Below are 18,461 nucleotides of genomic sequence, written 5' to 3' on the forward strand. Positions count from 1 at the left end.
CGGTAGTTAAGTACACCCCTGGAAAAAATAGTGTCCCAGAAATAAAATATTTAATTGCCTCGTCATTTTGTATTATTTGGTACCCCGGGGTACCGCCATGAGGATCAATAATGAACACGAGGGCACGCCCCCCTTTTCGATCATTAATACAAATTAAACATAATAAAATAATTTTCACGACGTTTCGGCCACAACGCAAGCAGCCGTCCTCAGGTGAAGAACAGGTCTGTCGGGGAGACAGAAGACAGTCTGACTGTTTTCTCGACAGACCTGTTCTTCACCTGAGGACGGCTGCTTGCGTTGTGGCCGAAACGTCGTGAGAATTGTATTTTATTATGTTTTATTTTTATTATTTTATTATTTCCATTCTACGTGACTTTCCAGAAAGAACCAAGAAGATGAATCCCTGCAGTCACGAAAGCTTTAAATCATTCTCGCGGACTCTGGACGCTCGCTCTACCGGCAGCCTCAACCGTCCTCTTCAGTCACGTGATCACGCTCCCTTCTCGAACATTCCCGTAGCCACCATTCCCTTCGCACACACAACTGATACCTCTGTCATTACCTCCCGTGGCACTCGTGCATTCGTACTGTAGTTGACTTCCCTGTCATTACCTGCCGTGGCCACTAGTCCCCTCACACCGCATGCTGGCTCTATTATCATTACACGTGTAACACTGCATACACCACAACGAAGCACAGTCCTTGTTTCATTTGGCAAGCGTATGTTTATATGCATAAAATGGTACTTGACAGTGTCCTCTTAAAAAATATTAAATAATTTACTTTTGTCCAACTTTCTTATAAATATTAAAACATATTAAATAATTTACTTTTGTCCAACTTTCTTATAAATACTATTCATGCATCGTCAAAAGAAATGTACACCTTGTCACATTCAAACTTATATAAGAGATGCAGCTATTGCGCTCAGAGGCATGCCTTATTCATGTTTAGCTTGAGTTTCATGTGTGTACAGTACCTCTCAATTTTACATCTCAGACTTCTCTGCCATCAGAGAAGGGCAGTTGATTTCCTTTCTGTTGAAATTGTGATTGTCTTAAGTTCTTTAGTTTGACAACGGCGTGAATGAATGAGCTCAGTATCGTGCAGATTCCTCAATAAGGATTCTATTAATGAAAATGGCCGAATGTTGATTTATTCTTGCATCACGTGATGTGGGAATGGATTTTAAGTAGAGGTCACAATGGTGGGTCTAGGGCAAAACGAAGAGTTTCAGACGAGGCTCGAAAGAAAGCTGTCTCTGGTGTGGACCAATCAGCTTTAAAGACAATGCATATATTATCAGAGTATGTTTTTTGTTTGCATTCTGACCACAAGTATTGTGGTTAATGCAGACATGATTCCTTGTAAAAGGTTTCAGTTTGGTGTTTTAACATCTTAACACCTGTTTTGTTGCCAGAAAAAAGGGGGAAAACCCTATTCTCATATTTTGGAACTGGCGAAGAAGGTTCTGTGACGGGATTAGTCTGTTTAGCGTTTCATTCGGAGCCGATCTATAAGCAGTGGTACAGTCGTTAAAGAGTGGTAAAATGATAGCTTCAACAATTTGCAGGTAGAATCGAATGGGAAAAATGTTTGCTTCTGTATGAAAACAATATTTTTGATTTGATTTCCGTTGAGATGTGATCAATGTGGTTGGAATGTAAGTTTGGAATAAATCAGTAAACCCAAGTATTTGAAGCACTCCGTTTGTTAAATGTTTCTGATATATTCGTAATAGGTGAAGGGTATTAAACTGGATTTGTTTGAACATTTTTGGAGATTTAGCAGCAGTTTTAATGACAATTGATATTGAATTAAGTCAAAATCGTTTTCGAAATTCTGTTTAACTTCGTTCGGAGAGTTACCCGATAGTCGTATGACAGTCATAAGCAAATAAATTTAGTTCTGAGTGATGCAAGTCTTTTTTTGTTATCCAAGATTGTTTAAATATATGGAGAACGCCCTTTTGATATTTCCACTGCATTCCAGGTTTGAGAAAGACAATAATGAAAAAATATAAGAACAGAATTGGACCTAGCATGGAACCTAGTGGAACACCCTTTGTTATTTTAATACTCGTCGACGAGGTGCTATCACTATGTACCTTTTGAAAACGGTTTGAGAGGCAACTCTGAAACCATTTTATTGTACCGCCTGAACAATTTTAGCTGACCAAGTCTTGTCAGTAGAATATCATGGCCAATGGTGGAAAAGGCTTTTGACAAGAGTGCATAGCAGTAGTGCCCTTTATCCAGGTTACTGAAAATAAAATGTAATACATCCATACTAGCTATGGTGGTGCAGTAATCCTCTCGAAAACCAGACCGTTTTACAGTGCTGGAGGTTATGGGTTTTTAGGGCGCAGTTTATTTGTGATTGAACTATTTTTGTTCACTCGTGAAAGAATAGAGATTGGTCTTTAATTATCAGGATCTTCTGTGTCTCTATTTGCAAAACTGCACCATCGCCCTGTGTGCCTCACACTCCGACGCCTCAACATACAGGTAGGCTCCTCTGATACGCGTACCTTTGTTGCTAACATGGCTTCCACAATGTGTAACGATTACCCCGTTTCTTGGAAATGATTTCTACTTGTGCATCCTATGACGTAGAAGCCACCAGCCACCCACGCACATACACAGTCTCAGTGGGCATGAGGATCCATAAAATTATCTGCGGCTACTCATGTGGGTCGTGAATTGGGAAAGTTAAGGGAACCCCTGCAATTTGCAATGAAACTCTCCCTAAGCCATTGTAATCCCCCCCAAAGGTCACGTGGAACAACAAATGCATCGACGAGCTCATAATGGTACGTCTTTTTAACGTATTAATCTTGTTGTTTAAACTGTCAGACACTTTTTAATGTCTTGCAAAGCACTTTGCATTGCATTTTATGCACAACTTAGTTCAGTTTGATTTTAAGGCTCCATGTCCACGGCAGATGCTCTCCGGTATTTCACACCCATCTCTTTACTGCAGATCTCCGGCATTTCACTCTTTTTACAGCAGAACTGTAACAACAACAACACATGATTATGCAATATTCGTTTTGTGCAAGTACAACTTGGTAAAACCTCATTCGCGGATTTGTTTTTGTTTCACAAGATTCGATTATTCACGGTTATATTTTGTATACCGGTAAAAATTTCGCGCCTTTTTTTTCATTTAGACGATTCCCGGTTTGGCAACCTCGCAGCCGGGGAGGGAATTACTTGCGCAGTACAGTGGAAATCTTCAAGCGTCAAGTGAGTGGAGGACGTAAGGGTAAAAAAAGCTATTAAAAAAGCGACGAGCTTAAGTCAAAAAGTCGAGTTGTTGGGATAGCCCTGGTCGTGGTGATTGTGCGCCCGCCAACCATCATCACCATCCAAGGTGAATAAAACTTCCAAATCTCGTCGAATTTGTTGACATTTTAATTTTCTCCATTCTATTTAGTTTCTTTTTTTATCTATTTGTATTATTGTACAATTTTATTAAGTATGCAGATGTTATTTATGTGTAGAGTACAGGATTAATGTTATGAAACCGTTTCGTTTTCTCTCGTATCTTCATTCGAACACTGGAACCTAACCCCCTTTTTTCTACTTTAGCGCAGATTTATCAAGTACCTAACCCTCGCGGATGTCAAGGCCTTACCGTACCTTTAAACTAAACCTATTGTCACACCTGTGCTGATACCAAATGTGTACATTATTCAGTGCTATGGCTAAGCTCAGGCGTTTACAATACTGGACTTCAAGACTGATGAAAGAAAATGTTCTGTAAACTGTAAACATGTATTAGAGTCTCATGGAGTTAATTATCCATTGGTGTTAAGAGATGTAGACATGGCGTATGCACTGGAGCAGAAATTAATAAGTGTACCCTTACCTTAGCGCTTAGAATTATCACAAGCGCAATCAATGCAATTGCAGCACATAAAGATACAGGTCCAATAACCCAGATTAGGGTTCCACGAGCAGCATCTGAGAAACAAAAAGTGTTACTCAATAATTTGCAAGCACACACAAGTACGTACAATAGATGCACCATCAGAACAAGCTTTTTAACTATGCTATTTGGAAAACATCTTTAAGGAGGTAGCTAAAGTGAGCTATCTGCATTCAACTATTCTAAGGGCAGAGTAAAGCTAAATAAATAGGTTATTTATTTACTTATAATTGCACAAGACTTCAAAAAAGCGGTGTACAATATTGCAGTGGATAGCTTCTCATCCCAAGTTTTAACTTGATTATCACATCTCAGCTCATCATCATCTTTCACGGTCAATCCACTGCTGGATAAATGTCCCCCTAAGCCGTCTCCTGCCGCCACCTCCCACAATCCTGCAATGAAACAAATCCATCCCAAGAGGTGCACAAGTAGCGATTGCATCACTCCCGTCTCTTTGGTGGGCGTCTTCTCGGACGCGTTCCATTTCGCGAGTGCCACCCCATTTTGTTATCCCTTTGCCCAGCAGCCATCAAGCAGTGTTTTTGCCCAAGCCAATGCATGTTTCTGTGTGGTTTGGATGATGTCATTAACCCCCGAGTATGTTCTCTAATCCACGTGCTCCTCAATCTCTCATTGTAATTTCCCAGTATGCATCTCACTCCACGTTTCTTTGTGCGCCCTTCATATTTTGTGCTATATTTGTCACTAATGTCCTCGTTTCTTTACTAAACCTCTAGGAAGGTAGCACTCACTCATTAAACTTTAGTCTTTGAGGCACATGAGTGCTACTCTTCAGGTGCTGTTTTCCCAAAGCAATCCAACCCACTTTCATCTGCCTGTGTTTTGTCTTCATTCCTGAGATTTTACATTATTGTGCTCAGTGCTCTGATAAGGGCACGTAACAGCTGTTACATGACAGTGTAAGGTTTTTGTTGTTGCAAAAACACGACATGCAACAATCGAGTTATAGACCATGGGATGAGAAGCCTTTCATTGTAGAAAATTAAACGAATTTTTATGACGGTTCCACCTGAAGACGGAGGCTTGTGTTGCTTCCGGAACGTCGTGATTTTTTATTTTGTTTTATTTTATTTTACTTTTATTAATTTAAATTTTTTACCTACGTGACATTACCGAAAAAACCTAAGAATACGAATTTTTATGATTCAAGTGCTGTGCAATACAAGTAAATACATATATCTGGATAAATGTAAAATTATATTCCTTATTTGCATTACATTGTTATTTAGATATAGCACTTATTTAAACTTGCAGGGAAATTCGGTTTTCTTTACACATCCCTATTGGCATACGTCTGCGATGTTTCTTTTCAATCGTGTGACAGTGTTAACAAAAATCACTTGCCTATATTTTTCGGCTCACACCTTCTGTCGTTTGTTTTCGTACAAGGCGATGTTTCATTTTCACTGGACTTGCATCTTCGCGCACACACAGATGTCCCGAGGTAAGCAAGCATTCATGTTCCTGACTGACTATAGTCTCTTTCACATGTACTCTATTAACTTATATACAGTAAAACCTCGTTAGTTCGGTATTTGATCATTCGTAACTGGGGCTGATTCGGCACGGCTGCGCTTTTGGCATATACAGTATTGGTAATTCGCCACGAGCTGAATTGCCATACCGAATGGTCTAATTTCGGCATACACGTGAAGCGACGCCACGCGCCACGACCAAAACAATTACTCTGTCTAGTGGCGGTGCGCGTGGTGAGCGTCAGTGCAGAACCATTGATTTGGACTTTACCTTGTTTATGCACTCTGTGCAAGCCAAACCTCTCAGCAATGTCGTCTACACCCACATCAAGAAGTTATAGAAAGGGACTATTACTTCTTGAAGTTAATTTAACAAGTTACTTTATTAGAAAATCCCTTCGTCTGCGAGATAAGTCCAAAGGTTTGGATAGAATTGATGCCGGTGCAATACCCGGTTTACGTGTGCGAGGAAGACTAAGGGTGACATGGATAGATAACATCAAAGCAGAACACAGAAGTCAGTGACAAAGGATTGCCCACGGTGCAGCCAACCCTCGGATCGAGGATGACTGAAGACAAGACTGTAATTATGAAATCCTTCTAGCTTACCCACAATTCTGGCTTTTGAGAATGTTTTACAAAGTTATTATTATACTCGGCTGCATAAATTGCGGTACCACAAAAGTGCAATGACCATAATTTACAGATCCGCTGTGCACCTCTCCGGCAAGACACTTACTTGGTGCATGGGATGCAGATGCCGCTCCCATTGCTGTAAGTCTCATCATCACACGGAGTACAATTTGTGTGCGGATCAACTCCACCTGTAGTCCACACGCAACGATTGTAAATAATTTTGATTAGTTTAGAGTTCAAGTGTACTATGCTTCCCAATGTTTAATAGCAATTATACATTAAGGAAACGTACATTCTAGATTTTAAGTTTTCGTGACTGCATGGATCCATACTTTTTGGTTCTTTCGGTAGGTACCTACGTGACTTTACCGAAAGAATATGAAACGTACATTCTTTTGAGATCTTTTCTCCAGGCGAGCAGTTATTGCAGCACCTCTTTATTTCTTCAGAGGTCACTTCGTGAGTACCGTTCGGACACGCACAGACCACATTGCTTGTTATTGTGCAGGATTTCACCTTCACTTGCCAAGATTCTGCTAAAATAAACAGCATGCATCGCAATGCAAACAAATCAGCACTCAAAGATTTCTAAAAGTGAAAACAAAAATGCTTGGACACGTTACTTTTTTTAAACAAATGCATTACTCGGTAAAAGTAACAAAAATGTGGACAACTCATCAAGTTTTACGGAAATTAAAAACAAACTTTATATTTTTTTAATTACCTTTTACGAATCATTCTACCGCTATCAAAATGCAACTTTTAAAAGTTACTCCGTTTTGCTAAGTGTCGCTAAGTGTCAGGCGACGACAATAAAAACAGTGCAATGCATTATCTATGCACGTTTTCTAAACCTGTAATCTTTCTAAACAAAATAGTTCTAGTACAATTAAACGCCTTATATCTGTAGGAGACACTATTAAAGTGAAAGGTAAATAAAACTGAATCCAATTTTGGTACTGCAATTGGTACGTTCAGTTCGTGTCAAATAATTTACACACAAGACTACAATTCTGGGTGATTTTATGCACATTTCTTTTTAAAAGATGTGCGAAATGTGATTAATTTAAACGTAACTTTCTTTTTTAGCGTAAAATATCCACACGAGCGTCATGCACCTTGCGAACATTACTATCTCCAGCATAGCTGAAAGTGCCACGGCCCTACACTGTGAACCCAGAGGTTACTTAAAGGAATCTCAACATAAAGCTCTGTAAAATCTGTGTCCCATAGGCCCACTTTCACACAGAGTTCCACAGCTTTGCGGGAGTTCCGTATTGATACTTAATCTTGGGATAACAATGGGGGGGGGGCGGGATATAGTATTAAAACACATTTTTATTGAAAGGTTGCACTATTTCACCTGAACAAGAATCACACGGTTCACATTGTTGAAAGTTGTTGTACTCGTGGGTGTAGTATCCAACTTCACATTTAGCACAGGATGAATTATTTGAACCTTCTCCGCATGTTTCTATCATTGAGAAGCCTGCAAAGAATACCAAAAAAACAGTGAAATGAAGGGACTGTTGTAACAAACGCTAGCCACGTGAAGCATCGAAAAGATGAAATGCATTGAGAAGTGAATTTCTTACCGGGTGGACACTTGTTACAACATTTACCGTCATATTTATATTGCGTCGTATCGTTGCACTTTTCTTTGGCGTGCACAGGCGGGATTAGCAGCACCTAGTCACACGCGTATCCACACAACAAAGACAAGAGAACCCCCGTTTTAGCCTTACCATCGTGTCGGGGCAAATTGGTGCCGGCAAGTTGCACCTGTGAAAGCCGGCATGGCACACGAGGCGGTGGGTGGCCATTTACCACACCTGGCCGCCTTTGTCTCCCCAGTGGCGATGTTTATACATCATGCCAGGTACTCACCGAGGCCGATTTCGCCTAGGGGAGACGCCAGAGGTTCGAATATTTGTCACAAAGCAAAGTTTGTGGGGATAACAGCCATGTTCTATACTTTTGAGGCATAAGCAATCAGAAAATAACATTTACTACCCAGGAACAAAAATCGTGTTACATAGTGTAATCGATCATCATCAGCCATTATCTATCTTCCTTTGTTTAGATTATTTTTTTGTTGTTTGTCCTTTTTGTTTTGATTCCATTTCTTGATTTGTTAATACATTTTTAGATTTTGCTTGGTAGTAGGGTTTACATTTTCTTGGTTTGTACGTGTGCGTGTGTCTGAGCAGGCAAGGCTGCGTTGGCTGGGTCAAGTAGCCCGCATGCCCAGCCACCGCATGCCTAAACAGGTTTTGTTCCACCGGATAGATGGGTGGCTAAATGGGTTCAGCACGGGCTGGAGAAGAGATGGAGTGATGTGATACAAGAGTGTGTGGAGCTGAGTGGATTTGCCAGTGACTGGTACCAGCGGTGTCAAGATCGGCCTCTGTGGAGGAGGCTCGTGAAGGACGCTACTGGGAAGTTGGAGGCAGTCGCCTTCCAACAACAACGGAGGGCGGAGGAGCGACGCTCACAACAACGAGCAGAGCGCCGGGTGGCTAAAGCACAGCAAGTTGGCACAGTAGGGGGCACAGGCGGTGCATCGGCCAGTCATCTCAGTCAGTCGACCCGTGGCACCTGCTGGGTCTACCCCGTGACCTCCTGCCAGCGGGCGTTTGACACTTCACGTGGCCTAAACGTGCACATAGCCTGGCACAAGCGTCGTGGTGACGTCACCGCCACTTAGTGGCGAATGGCGGTTGTTGTTATTGGGCTTCTTTTGCGCCGCGTGTAGTCAACCGCGTATTGGGACTTGGTCCTTATAGACAATACATGTACAGCGTTGTGGGATGCTGTTGCCATGAACGAGACTACTCTATATCGGCGTTCATCATTGCAAGGCCCCCGACAATACACAAATGTGGAAGCACCTCTTGCAGGCGGTGTGGCGGCCCTCACACTGACGATGTCTTATCGGGGAAAGTGTCCCCCCCAATCCCCCCCCCCCTCTGAAAATGAGTGACGAACACTGCACTATATAAAGTTAACAGTACTGTATTATTGTTACCATCATCAAGTCGATGCGGGCAATCCAATTAGCACCTGCACACGAGCTGATTTCAAACAGGAAAGGGCCCACTGAGCCATTTAGCTGTTTTTCAGAAGCGACCTAGCCACAAATGATAGCTCAACGAAGTGGCTTGTTACGTGGATATTTACAGCAGCCACACACTCGAAACGCGTGACCTTGATTCTAAATGTGGAGGGGAAAACCGGAGGACCCGGAGAAAAATCCACGCGACCACGCGGAGAGAGACATGCTAACGCCAAATAATACAACAGGCGTCAGGGTTGGGATCGGACCCACAAGCTCCTCTAGACCAGGCGAGGAAGTTAACATCTCGCCTCCACGGCATCCCGTGAAATAGGCGTGCAACAACAAATACTGTATCAACTCGAACTCCGATTCTAATCAACACCAAGCTCATCGTTCTCATAACACTACGAAAAATTACTGCGAGGTAGTTCACAGACCGCCTCGTGGTGCCACCAATCCCGACCACCGGCCATGACCCCTTCTAGTCATGATTTGTCCTGTCCAAGTCAACTTTACTTTTCTAAACAGTCAATAAATATACGGTCTCTAAAATGCAGTATTGTTGGGCGCCCAATGAAAATGACAATGAACTTTTATTAGCGCTGCAACTGTAATAGTGCACAACTTGAGGTGACATTTTTTTGCAGACCACTAATTATCAAGGGATCTTTGGAAAGTTCAACATGACATGTTTATATATTTTTTTGTAAACAGTACAGTTAAATTTATTACTCCACAGCATGATTTTTACCTTTTAAGTGTCAAAAAGAAAAAGTCACCAGAATATAGTTCGCCAATAATAATGGTTGATTGCATAAATACCGCAAGTCTTTGCTACAGTGATTGTTTCCTGATTTGCAGCACTAAAGTACGTATATGTAAAGTCGTTTGTCCATCCACTGCTAGATGAAGGCTTCCCTATGCCATGGGTGTTGAATAAGCATACACTTAAGAGTGGGAAGTGACCTATCCAATAATTCACAACAATCATTAGTGTCATTGGAGAATATATCGATATACTGTGTATAAAATGGAAATTTGGGAATGTGTCTGTTCTAAATGTTTAGCGTACTTCCCGACATGCAACAAACTTCAAATTTGGCATGTGGGTAGCTTCCAGACTGTACATAATGCAAAAAGTAAAAAGTCAGACCCCCCCCTCATATATGATGTCACAAAGCTCTGCCCCCCCCCCCAAAAAAAATGCTTCAAATCGCTTTAAACTATTGTCATTGTACTGCGTATTTAAAGTGGCGCTGCACTCTGATGTTGTAGGAAAAAACATTTATTAAAACGTCTATTTAATTAACCCATGTGAGACTAGGCTCTAAGGAAAGCTGTCTCGGGTGTGGACCAATCAACTTCAAGGACAGTGCATACATTATCAGAGTTATGTCTTTTGTTTGTATTATGACTGCAGGTATTGTGGTCTATGCAAACATGATTCCTTGTAAAAAGGTGTCAGTTTTGTTGCCATATAGAAGGGTAAAAAAACAATTATCATTTATTTCTAGTTTTGATATGTGCGGTCATGGATGGAGGGTGAAATAAAACATATCTAATGAATTTTGAGGTACAATCCAGTAGTATCTGCACACATGGGGGGAGGGGAAGGAGGACATCAGTGCCAAGAAGCCCTCTGCAGGAGTGATACAAATAAACAAGACAAATACTTATTCACACGTCTCTCCGCATAAAAATTCGATAAGTTATGATATCCCATCAACCAAGCGGCCTTCTGGGACTGCATCATGTCAACAACAATTATTGAGTACGGACTGTGGGCCGATTTCTCATCAGCAGACAAGCCTGAACCAGAGTTACTATTTAGTTTTTATAGACAAAGGACCCTCCGTTAATTATGGGTCTTAGTTCGTGACAAAACTATATAAGCACCCAACACAGGAGAATAATTAGCGTCGTTGTGGCGAATGCGGTGAAGAGCAGCCGGAGACTGATTAAGCACTTATTATTCAAATCACAGCCACACTCTGATTTAAAGCTTTCGTGACTGCAGGGATTCATCTTCTTGGTTCTTTCGGTAAAGTCACGTGACTTTACCGAAAGAACCAAGAAGTTGGAACCCTTATCCCCGTACTAGAGATTAGTCCACTTGCTGTACTGCCTTTGCCTGGCGAGCCGAGCCAGGTGTTTTGACACATTGCATCAGCCACGCTTTATTTTTTTCTCGCAATAAAAATGAGCTCCCACATACGCGCCAAATGAGTTCCGATGCGGTACACAAACAACACCGCTGCTTCCACGAGACGTCAGACGCTGACAATTTGACGGCTTATTGTCGAGTCATCTACCCACTATCAACTGAGTTTGGCCCGAAACATTCCACTTGTTAGTGTGTTACGCTGGATATACGAGTGCTAGGCTTGCGGTCATGAAAACGAATGCGTTTCTAGAATTTTCTTTGCGATCTTTAGCCACCGGCGAGCACTTGACGGCTGTTTGAATGTGGAATAACTCGTTGTGGTAACACAAAATAAAACAACTGTAATTTAGTTGGTCTCTGTAGGTGCGGGTCTCTCCGGGAATTAAACTAAATAATGTTTTGATGAATGTGGAAATAGCGGTCACAATTTTCGCTGGACTTGACCGCGTATGAAATAACCGACAACTATATGTGAACAATCTGCCAACAATTGATAAACCCGCTACGCTACTGGCAAGCGCGTACATTATACACACACAAGCTGGACAATGTTACGATAACGCGGGATTTGTAACATACAAGATGTCACGGGGAGGCAGCGAGTCATTTGGTCGAACGATTCAAATGCTTTCACTTAAAACACGATCACATCGCAACTCTGACATCGTCACCAGTATCACCATTATCGATCTATCATGTGACTACCGCAGTGACAGGAGCCGCACAACAATAGGCTGCTGCCCAAGTAAACTTTCATTGAATAGGCACGAACAATGGAAGAGAACTCGAAAGTGGTGGTAACAGCAAAGACGTAGGATGAATCATACAACTCGGGAAGAGGGTCTCTCAATGCAAAAACCAGCATTGATTATCCTGAAGTACGAACAAACAACCCCCAAGACTGTCAAAGCAATGGGAGATTTGCATCCGCGGTCGATGATTTTTACGGTAGAAACGATGTGAACAGACAGCCGCATGCGTTTCACGTGGACGTGAGTGAGCGGGTGATAAGAACAACGACGTTACTCACAAGCTGCAGAAACAGGACCATGGCAAGAATTCGTAGGAGGTGCATTGCACCAGGCGGGACGTCTTCTTTTCTCTCGATTTGACTTGAGCAGCGACTTTAAACCAACGTCTTAAGTCTATTCAGCCGCTGTGACCCGCGTACAAGCAGCCGGTGAACTGAATGGGGACACTTCCTGTAGAGAACCTCTATTCATACCAAGTCGTACTCCCAACCCCACCCAACCTTCTAAGACCGCGCCCCTACACACCTGTCTGAATTCACCCCACCACTATTACACGTACAGTGAGGGAAAAAAGTATTTGATCCCCTGCTCATTTTGTACGTTTGCCCACTGACAAAGAAATGATCAGTCTATACTTTTTATGGTAGGTTTATTTGAACAGTGAGAGACAAAATAACAACAACAAAATCCAGAAAAACGCATGTCAAAAATGTTATAAATTTATTTGCATTTTAATGAGGGAAATAAGTATTTGACCCCCTCTCAATCAAAAAGATGTCTGGCTCCCAGGTGTCTTTTATACAGGTAACAAACTGAGATTAGGAGCACTCCCTTTAAGAGTGTGCTCCTAATCTCAGCTCGTTACCTGTATAAAAGACACCTGTTCACAGAAGCAATCAATCAATCAGATTCCAAACTCTCCACCATGGCCAAGACCAAAGAGCTCTCCAAGGATGTCAGGGACAAGATTGTAGACCTACAAAAGGCTGGAATGGGCTACAAGACCATCACCAAGCAGCTTGGTGAGGTGACAACAGTTGGTGCGATTATTCGCAAATGGAAGAAACACAAAATAACTTTTAATCTCCCTCGGGCTGGGACTCCATGCAAGATCTCACCTCGTAGAGTTGCAATGATCATGAGAATGGTGAGGAATCAGTCCAGAACTACACGGGAGGATCTTGTCAATGATCTCAAGGCAGCTGGGACCATAGTCACCAAGAAAACAGTTGGTAACACACTACGCCGTGAAGGACTGAAATCCTGCAGCGCCCGCAAGGTCCCCCTGCTCAAGAAAGCACATATGCATGCCCGTCTGAAGTTTGCCAATGCACATCTGAATGATTCAGAGGACAACTGGGTGAAAGTGTTGTGGTCAGATGAGACCAAATTGGAGCTCTTTGGCACCAACTGAACTCGCCGTGTTTGGAGGAGGAATACTGCCTATGACCCCAAGAACACCATCCCCACCGTCAAACATGGAGGTGGAAACATTATGCTTTGAAGGTGTTTTTCTGCTAAGGGGACAGGACAACTTAACCGCATCAAAGGGACGATGGACGGGGCCATGTACCGTCAAATCTTGGGTGAGAACCTCCTTCCCTCAGCCAGGGCATTGAAAATGGGTCGTGGATGGGTATTCCAGCATGACAATGACCCAAAACACACGGCCAAGGCAACAAAGGAGTGGCTCAGGAAAAAGCACATTAAGGTCCTGGAGTGGCCTAGCCAGTCTCCAGACCTTAATCCCATAGAAAATCTGTGGAGGGAGCTGAAGGTTCGAGTTGCCAAACGTCAGCCTCGAAACCTTAATGACTTGGAGAAAATCTGCAAAGAGGAGTGGGACAAAATCTCTCCTGAGATGTGTGCAAACCTGGTGGCCAACTACAAGAAACGTCTGACCTCTGTGATTGACAACAAGGGGTTTGCCACCAAGCACTAAGTCATGTTTTGCAGAGGGGTCAAATACTTATTTCCCTCATTAAAATGCAAATCAATTTATAAAATTTTTGACATGCGTTTTTCTGGATTTTGTTGTTGTTATTCTGTCTCTCACTGTTCAAATAAACCTACCATTAAAATTATAGACTGATCATTTATTTGTGAGTGGGCAAACGTACAAAATCAGCAGGGGATCAAATACTTTTTTCCCTCACTGTACCGTACGCTACAACAAACTATTTCAGCGAAGTAGCAGATCTCTGAAGGTCCGATACACTTTACACGTGGGTGGTCACGGCCACGACCGAGCGTTGTTGTCTCCCCAGTAGCGATGTTCACTCCACCGCATCAGACACTCATCTGAGGCTGAAGTAAGACCTTCGGCCACACTTATAACCCTCCGTCCACCCCTTAACACCCTCCACATTCATCCCGAGGGGTTAAACAGCAATTCTTGAGCAATGCATTACTGCCCCCTAGAGGTTTATACAAGACCTCTTCCGATTGTACGAAGGCGTTGGAGCTTGTGCACTAATAAAATCTAGACTAAACACACACATTTCCTGAGAACTGCTTTTCGTGCTTAGTTTGTTGTACTTTTCCCCCACACCTCCGATTAGCACGGTTGGTTACGTACGGTGCGAAAGAAGTTCAACATATTATACATACAAACAAGGCCGTAGCCATAGAGTCAACATTGAGGGGGGGACCAAATCTTCCAGGGGGTCTGGGGGTCCCCCCCACCAGAAAAATAATCTAAATTTGAAAATAATTTCCTGCCTAAAATATTTAAAAATGCACTAACACATGGGATGGACTTTTCATTTTTTTTTACAATAATGTCTAATAGTGTAAACACACAGGCCTTGGTTTGTCGGGAGCGTGTCGGCGACCAACGTACGAATAATGAATTGTGTACAATCTGCCTGGGTAAGAAAGCTTCAATTCTGACAAGGTGTCGTGAAATCTACATCGGGCCCTGCTCAATCATAAAAACCATACTTGTCAAATGTGCACTATACGTGGCTAATTCATTAACCCCATTGTCAACCCCAGAGACCTACGACGTCCATATAATTGGCTTTTAACTATCCCTAGAACAAGCATTGGTATAGTTATTCTTGATTATTTCGGTAAAGTCACGTAGAAGGGAAACAATAAAATAATAAAAATATAAAACAATTATTGTCTTATAATTTTATTGTTGTCTTATATTTTGATTATTTTATTGTTTCAAAAGAACCAATAAAATGAATCCCTGCAGTCACGAAAGCTTTCAATCAAAAATTGGAATAGTTGTCAAAGCCTTTGCAGTTACCAACGTTTTGGAACAGCCTTGTAAGTCTTCATTCAGAAAATATGCTTAAGCACAAGATTAGTGTAAGCTACAGCCACTTTTTACGATGTGATTTGTAACTTGAAACCTTTGCCGTGTATCGAGTTACATTTGTATGTCAAATATAATTGAGGGACTGTGTTGCCTGGGTGTGGTCTCGGACTGTTGTTTTGCTGCCTTGCCCAAACTCCCATTTGATGTTGACAAATCTGCAGGAATTTATGTATCTGTGCAATTTATACTTATTCTTAGGTTTTTATTTCCACCTGAAGACAGAAGCTTGTGTTGCCTCCAAAAGTCGTGATTTTTTTTTATTTAACTTTTATTAATTTTAATTTTTTACCTACGTGACTTTACCGGAAAAAAAACCTAAGAATATGAATCCTTGCAGTCACGAAAGCTTCAAATCTAGAATCAATTTATACTTCTTAATTTTAGTGACTTACTTACCTTTTCTCGATCTTGATCTTACGTCGTTTGTTGTAGTAACATGCTGACCTGCCCCTGCTAGTTATCTGCATAGCTCATAAGATTCCACCAGCCCAAATAAAGATTCTGATTTGAGTCTTGCTCAATAAGAATGAAGGCATCGTTACACCCATAGTAAACTTACTGCAAACAAAGTCACAATCTGTAAATGAAAAATAAAACACCTTTAATTAACAGGAACTTTACAGAGAAATATCACCAAGTAAAATAACCCTCTGTACCACACGAAATTCGAAATAGAACAAAAGCCTTCCAAAGCCACCACTGCCTCTAACGATCCCGCGGAAGAGTTCACCGCCACGCGGGCTGACTGGGGGAGGCGTCCTCTTGGATGCATCCAAATAAAAGAAAATCAATGTCATGAAAACGTTTCCTTTTCTTTTAAATCCTTTATATTAAGTTCACTTGCGCGCTTGCTTGCTTGCTTACGACCGTGCAAATCTTTCGGTCGTTTTTTAACCCACTTCCCGTGATCCAATCGAGCTGACATTTTGCACACAGACTCGTTGTGCGTGACAATTAATGTTGGTGGTCCTAAATTTTACACTTTTTAGGACAAAAATATTATATTTAATTACCAATTGCTTAATGGTGCCATGCAATCATCTGACCCATAGGTGGCAGCCATCTCAAGCCAGAGGACGAGAGGACTCTAGCCGCCACGCATATAAAGGATTTATAGTGAAAAACTTTGTTTTTACGAGTTAATTTTTTACCAATTGGGATGACAAAGACGAGAGCGGATATAACAAATGATAAAGTTTATGCACGGAATCATAACATCACTCAGATGACCAGTTTTGCGACAATGTGGGATTGTTACATAGCATACACTGATGTGTACCTAGTTATATGTTGATGGAATTAAATGCTTCATACGTGTTAATAGGCTGATCCACATTTATCTCACTTTCAATTATAGTTAATAAAACAAGAAAGACATTAACAAATCATGCTACAGAATAGTAATTGATACAAGTTATTTTTTTATCATGAGCCCTTGAAGCTCACAACTTAATGAAACATGATTTTCATTTCAACCTTTAAAAAATATATATATTACAGGACATAAAAACACATGTATAGCCAATTTTACAGCTAATGAAACCCAACTATTCTAACTACTTGCTGTATTTAAGAGAGGCATAATGTAAATATATCATATTGAACACTGTTTCATGTACATCAACAATCCTTATATTTCTGAAAAATACATTTTCAGATGCGCTTCTGCGGCCGTCTGGAACACTCTTCATTCCGATATTATGAAGCCACTGGAGCTATGCACTTTTAAATCTAGTTTGCTGTCCTTCCCATGCATCGCCGATTGCCACTGTTGGCTACGTATGGTGCGAAAGAAGTTCAACAAACATTCATACATGCATTGAACCTCAAGTCCCTTTCAGCTTTGCCTTCCACCATCCATTCCATACTGCCCCTCTCATTTCCATTCGGGCCGGTTTCAGGTTGGAATTGGTCCACAATTGCTCCATGAGCATCTTGTCTGCTTGCATACTTGCTCTGAATTGTCATTGCAAGAATTGTATTTTGTCGACGATCGATTCAACCCCTCACTCCTTGAACGGGGGATGCCACTTCGTATGTATTCAGGTCAATGCCTGGGTGCGCGTGTCTTTGCTGTTAATGTTGCTGCACGATCGGTAATCTGAACCGGCTCGCATGGAATTGAGTGGATAGCGTGGGAACCACCATTCCCAACGCGGCGTGCAGAAAATGTTGCGCTTTTGCACCGTTGTAACAGAGCTGCTGAATTCGCACGAGAGCGCTCGACGTGCACGACCGGACGCCACTCTGTGAAGATGTTGTTTGACGAGCATGAAGGCGGGCCGTCCACAGAACGCTACGACAGGAAAAGCCTGGGGGTGAGTGTTGTCTCGCCCTTGCGGGCCGGCAGAGATGGGGGCCTTGTCACTGCAGGCTTTTCCTGTCAGCGGGGCGGACGTGGGTGGCGGCGAGACTGGTGGCAGCAGAGCGCAGAGACGCAGAGTCCAGCTCGGAGCCTTGTAGGCTGAGGTGCATGATGGAGGCCGTCAATCCACTGTCACATATGCTGTCGGTGCTCTGCACTGCCCGCAGATCTGTGGATAGAAGGGATGCAACATGAGTTTTCTGCCACGACAAAGGCAGCTTCTAACATGTAAATGTACATACGGTAATATTATACCGTCGCAATGTGGATTTGCTAAGTGTCAGAGTAAAATTGCTGCTCGAGCAATATAATTGCTGAAGCAGATTTTAGAATGAAATGTAGTTATTTCACACTCTTAGGTTTTTTCGGTAAAGTCACGTAGGTAAAAAATAAAATTAAAAGTTAATAAAAGTAATAATGGAAATCAAATAAAATAATAAATCACGACGTTTCGGAGGCAACACAAGTCTCCGTCATCAGGTGGGACCGTCACAGCTAAAATTACTGCATCACCTGATGACGGAGACTTGTGTTGCCTCCGAAACGTCGTGATTTATTATTTTATTTGATTCCATTATTATTTTTATTAACTTTTAATTTTATTTTTTACCTACGTGACATTACGGAAAAAACCTAAGAGTATGAATCCTTGCAGTCACGAAAGCTTCAAATCTAGAATTAGTTATTTCACACTTTAATTCAACTCACTTTTGTTTGCCA

General features: G+C 41.9%; 1 protein-coding gene and 1 long non-coding RNA gene across 3 annotated transcripts in view; both read right to left on the bottom strand.

Moving 5' to 3' along the window:
• Positions 1-708: 708 nt before the first annotated feature.
• On the bottom strand, positions 709-12,478 carry LOC144732132 (uncharacterized). The gene is made up of 7 exons (XR_013588151.1): positions 12,324-12,478; positions 7,667-7,760; positions 6,461-7,560; positions 6,175-6,259; positions 5,305-5,378; positions 3,877-3,971; positions 709-3,017 (listed from the first exon to the last, which is right to left on the bottom strand). It is a non-coding gene; the product is annotated as an uncharacterized LOC144732132 (long non-coding RNA).
• Positions 12,479-15,960: 3,482 nt separating this feature from the next.
• The window catches only part of NFKB1 (nuclear factor kappa B subunit 1), a 50,976-nt gene continuing 48,475 nt past the window's right edge, over positions 15,961-18,461 (bottom strand). For both annotated transcript variants that reach the window (XM_078613434.1, XM_078613435.1), the window contains exon 24: positions 15,961-17,910. In XM_078613434.1, coding sequence (XP_078469560.1) covers positions 17,741-17,910 — 170 coding nt within the window. In that variant the 3' untranslated portion in view covers positions 15,961-17,740. The remainder of the gene's footprint in view (positions 17,911-18,461) is intronic.

Source organism: Lampetra planeri, chromosome 41 (assembly GCF_965212315.1).
Source record: "Lampetra planeri chromosome 41, kcLamPlan1.2.h2, whole genome shotgun sequence".
Lineage (NCBI taxonomy): Eukaryota > Metazoa > Chordata > Hyperoartia > Petromyzontiformes > Petromyzontidae > Lampetra > Lampetra planeri.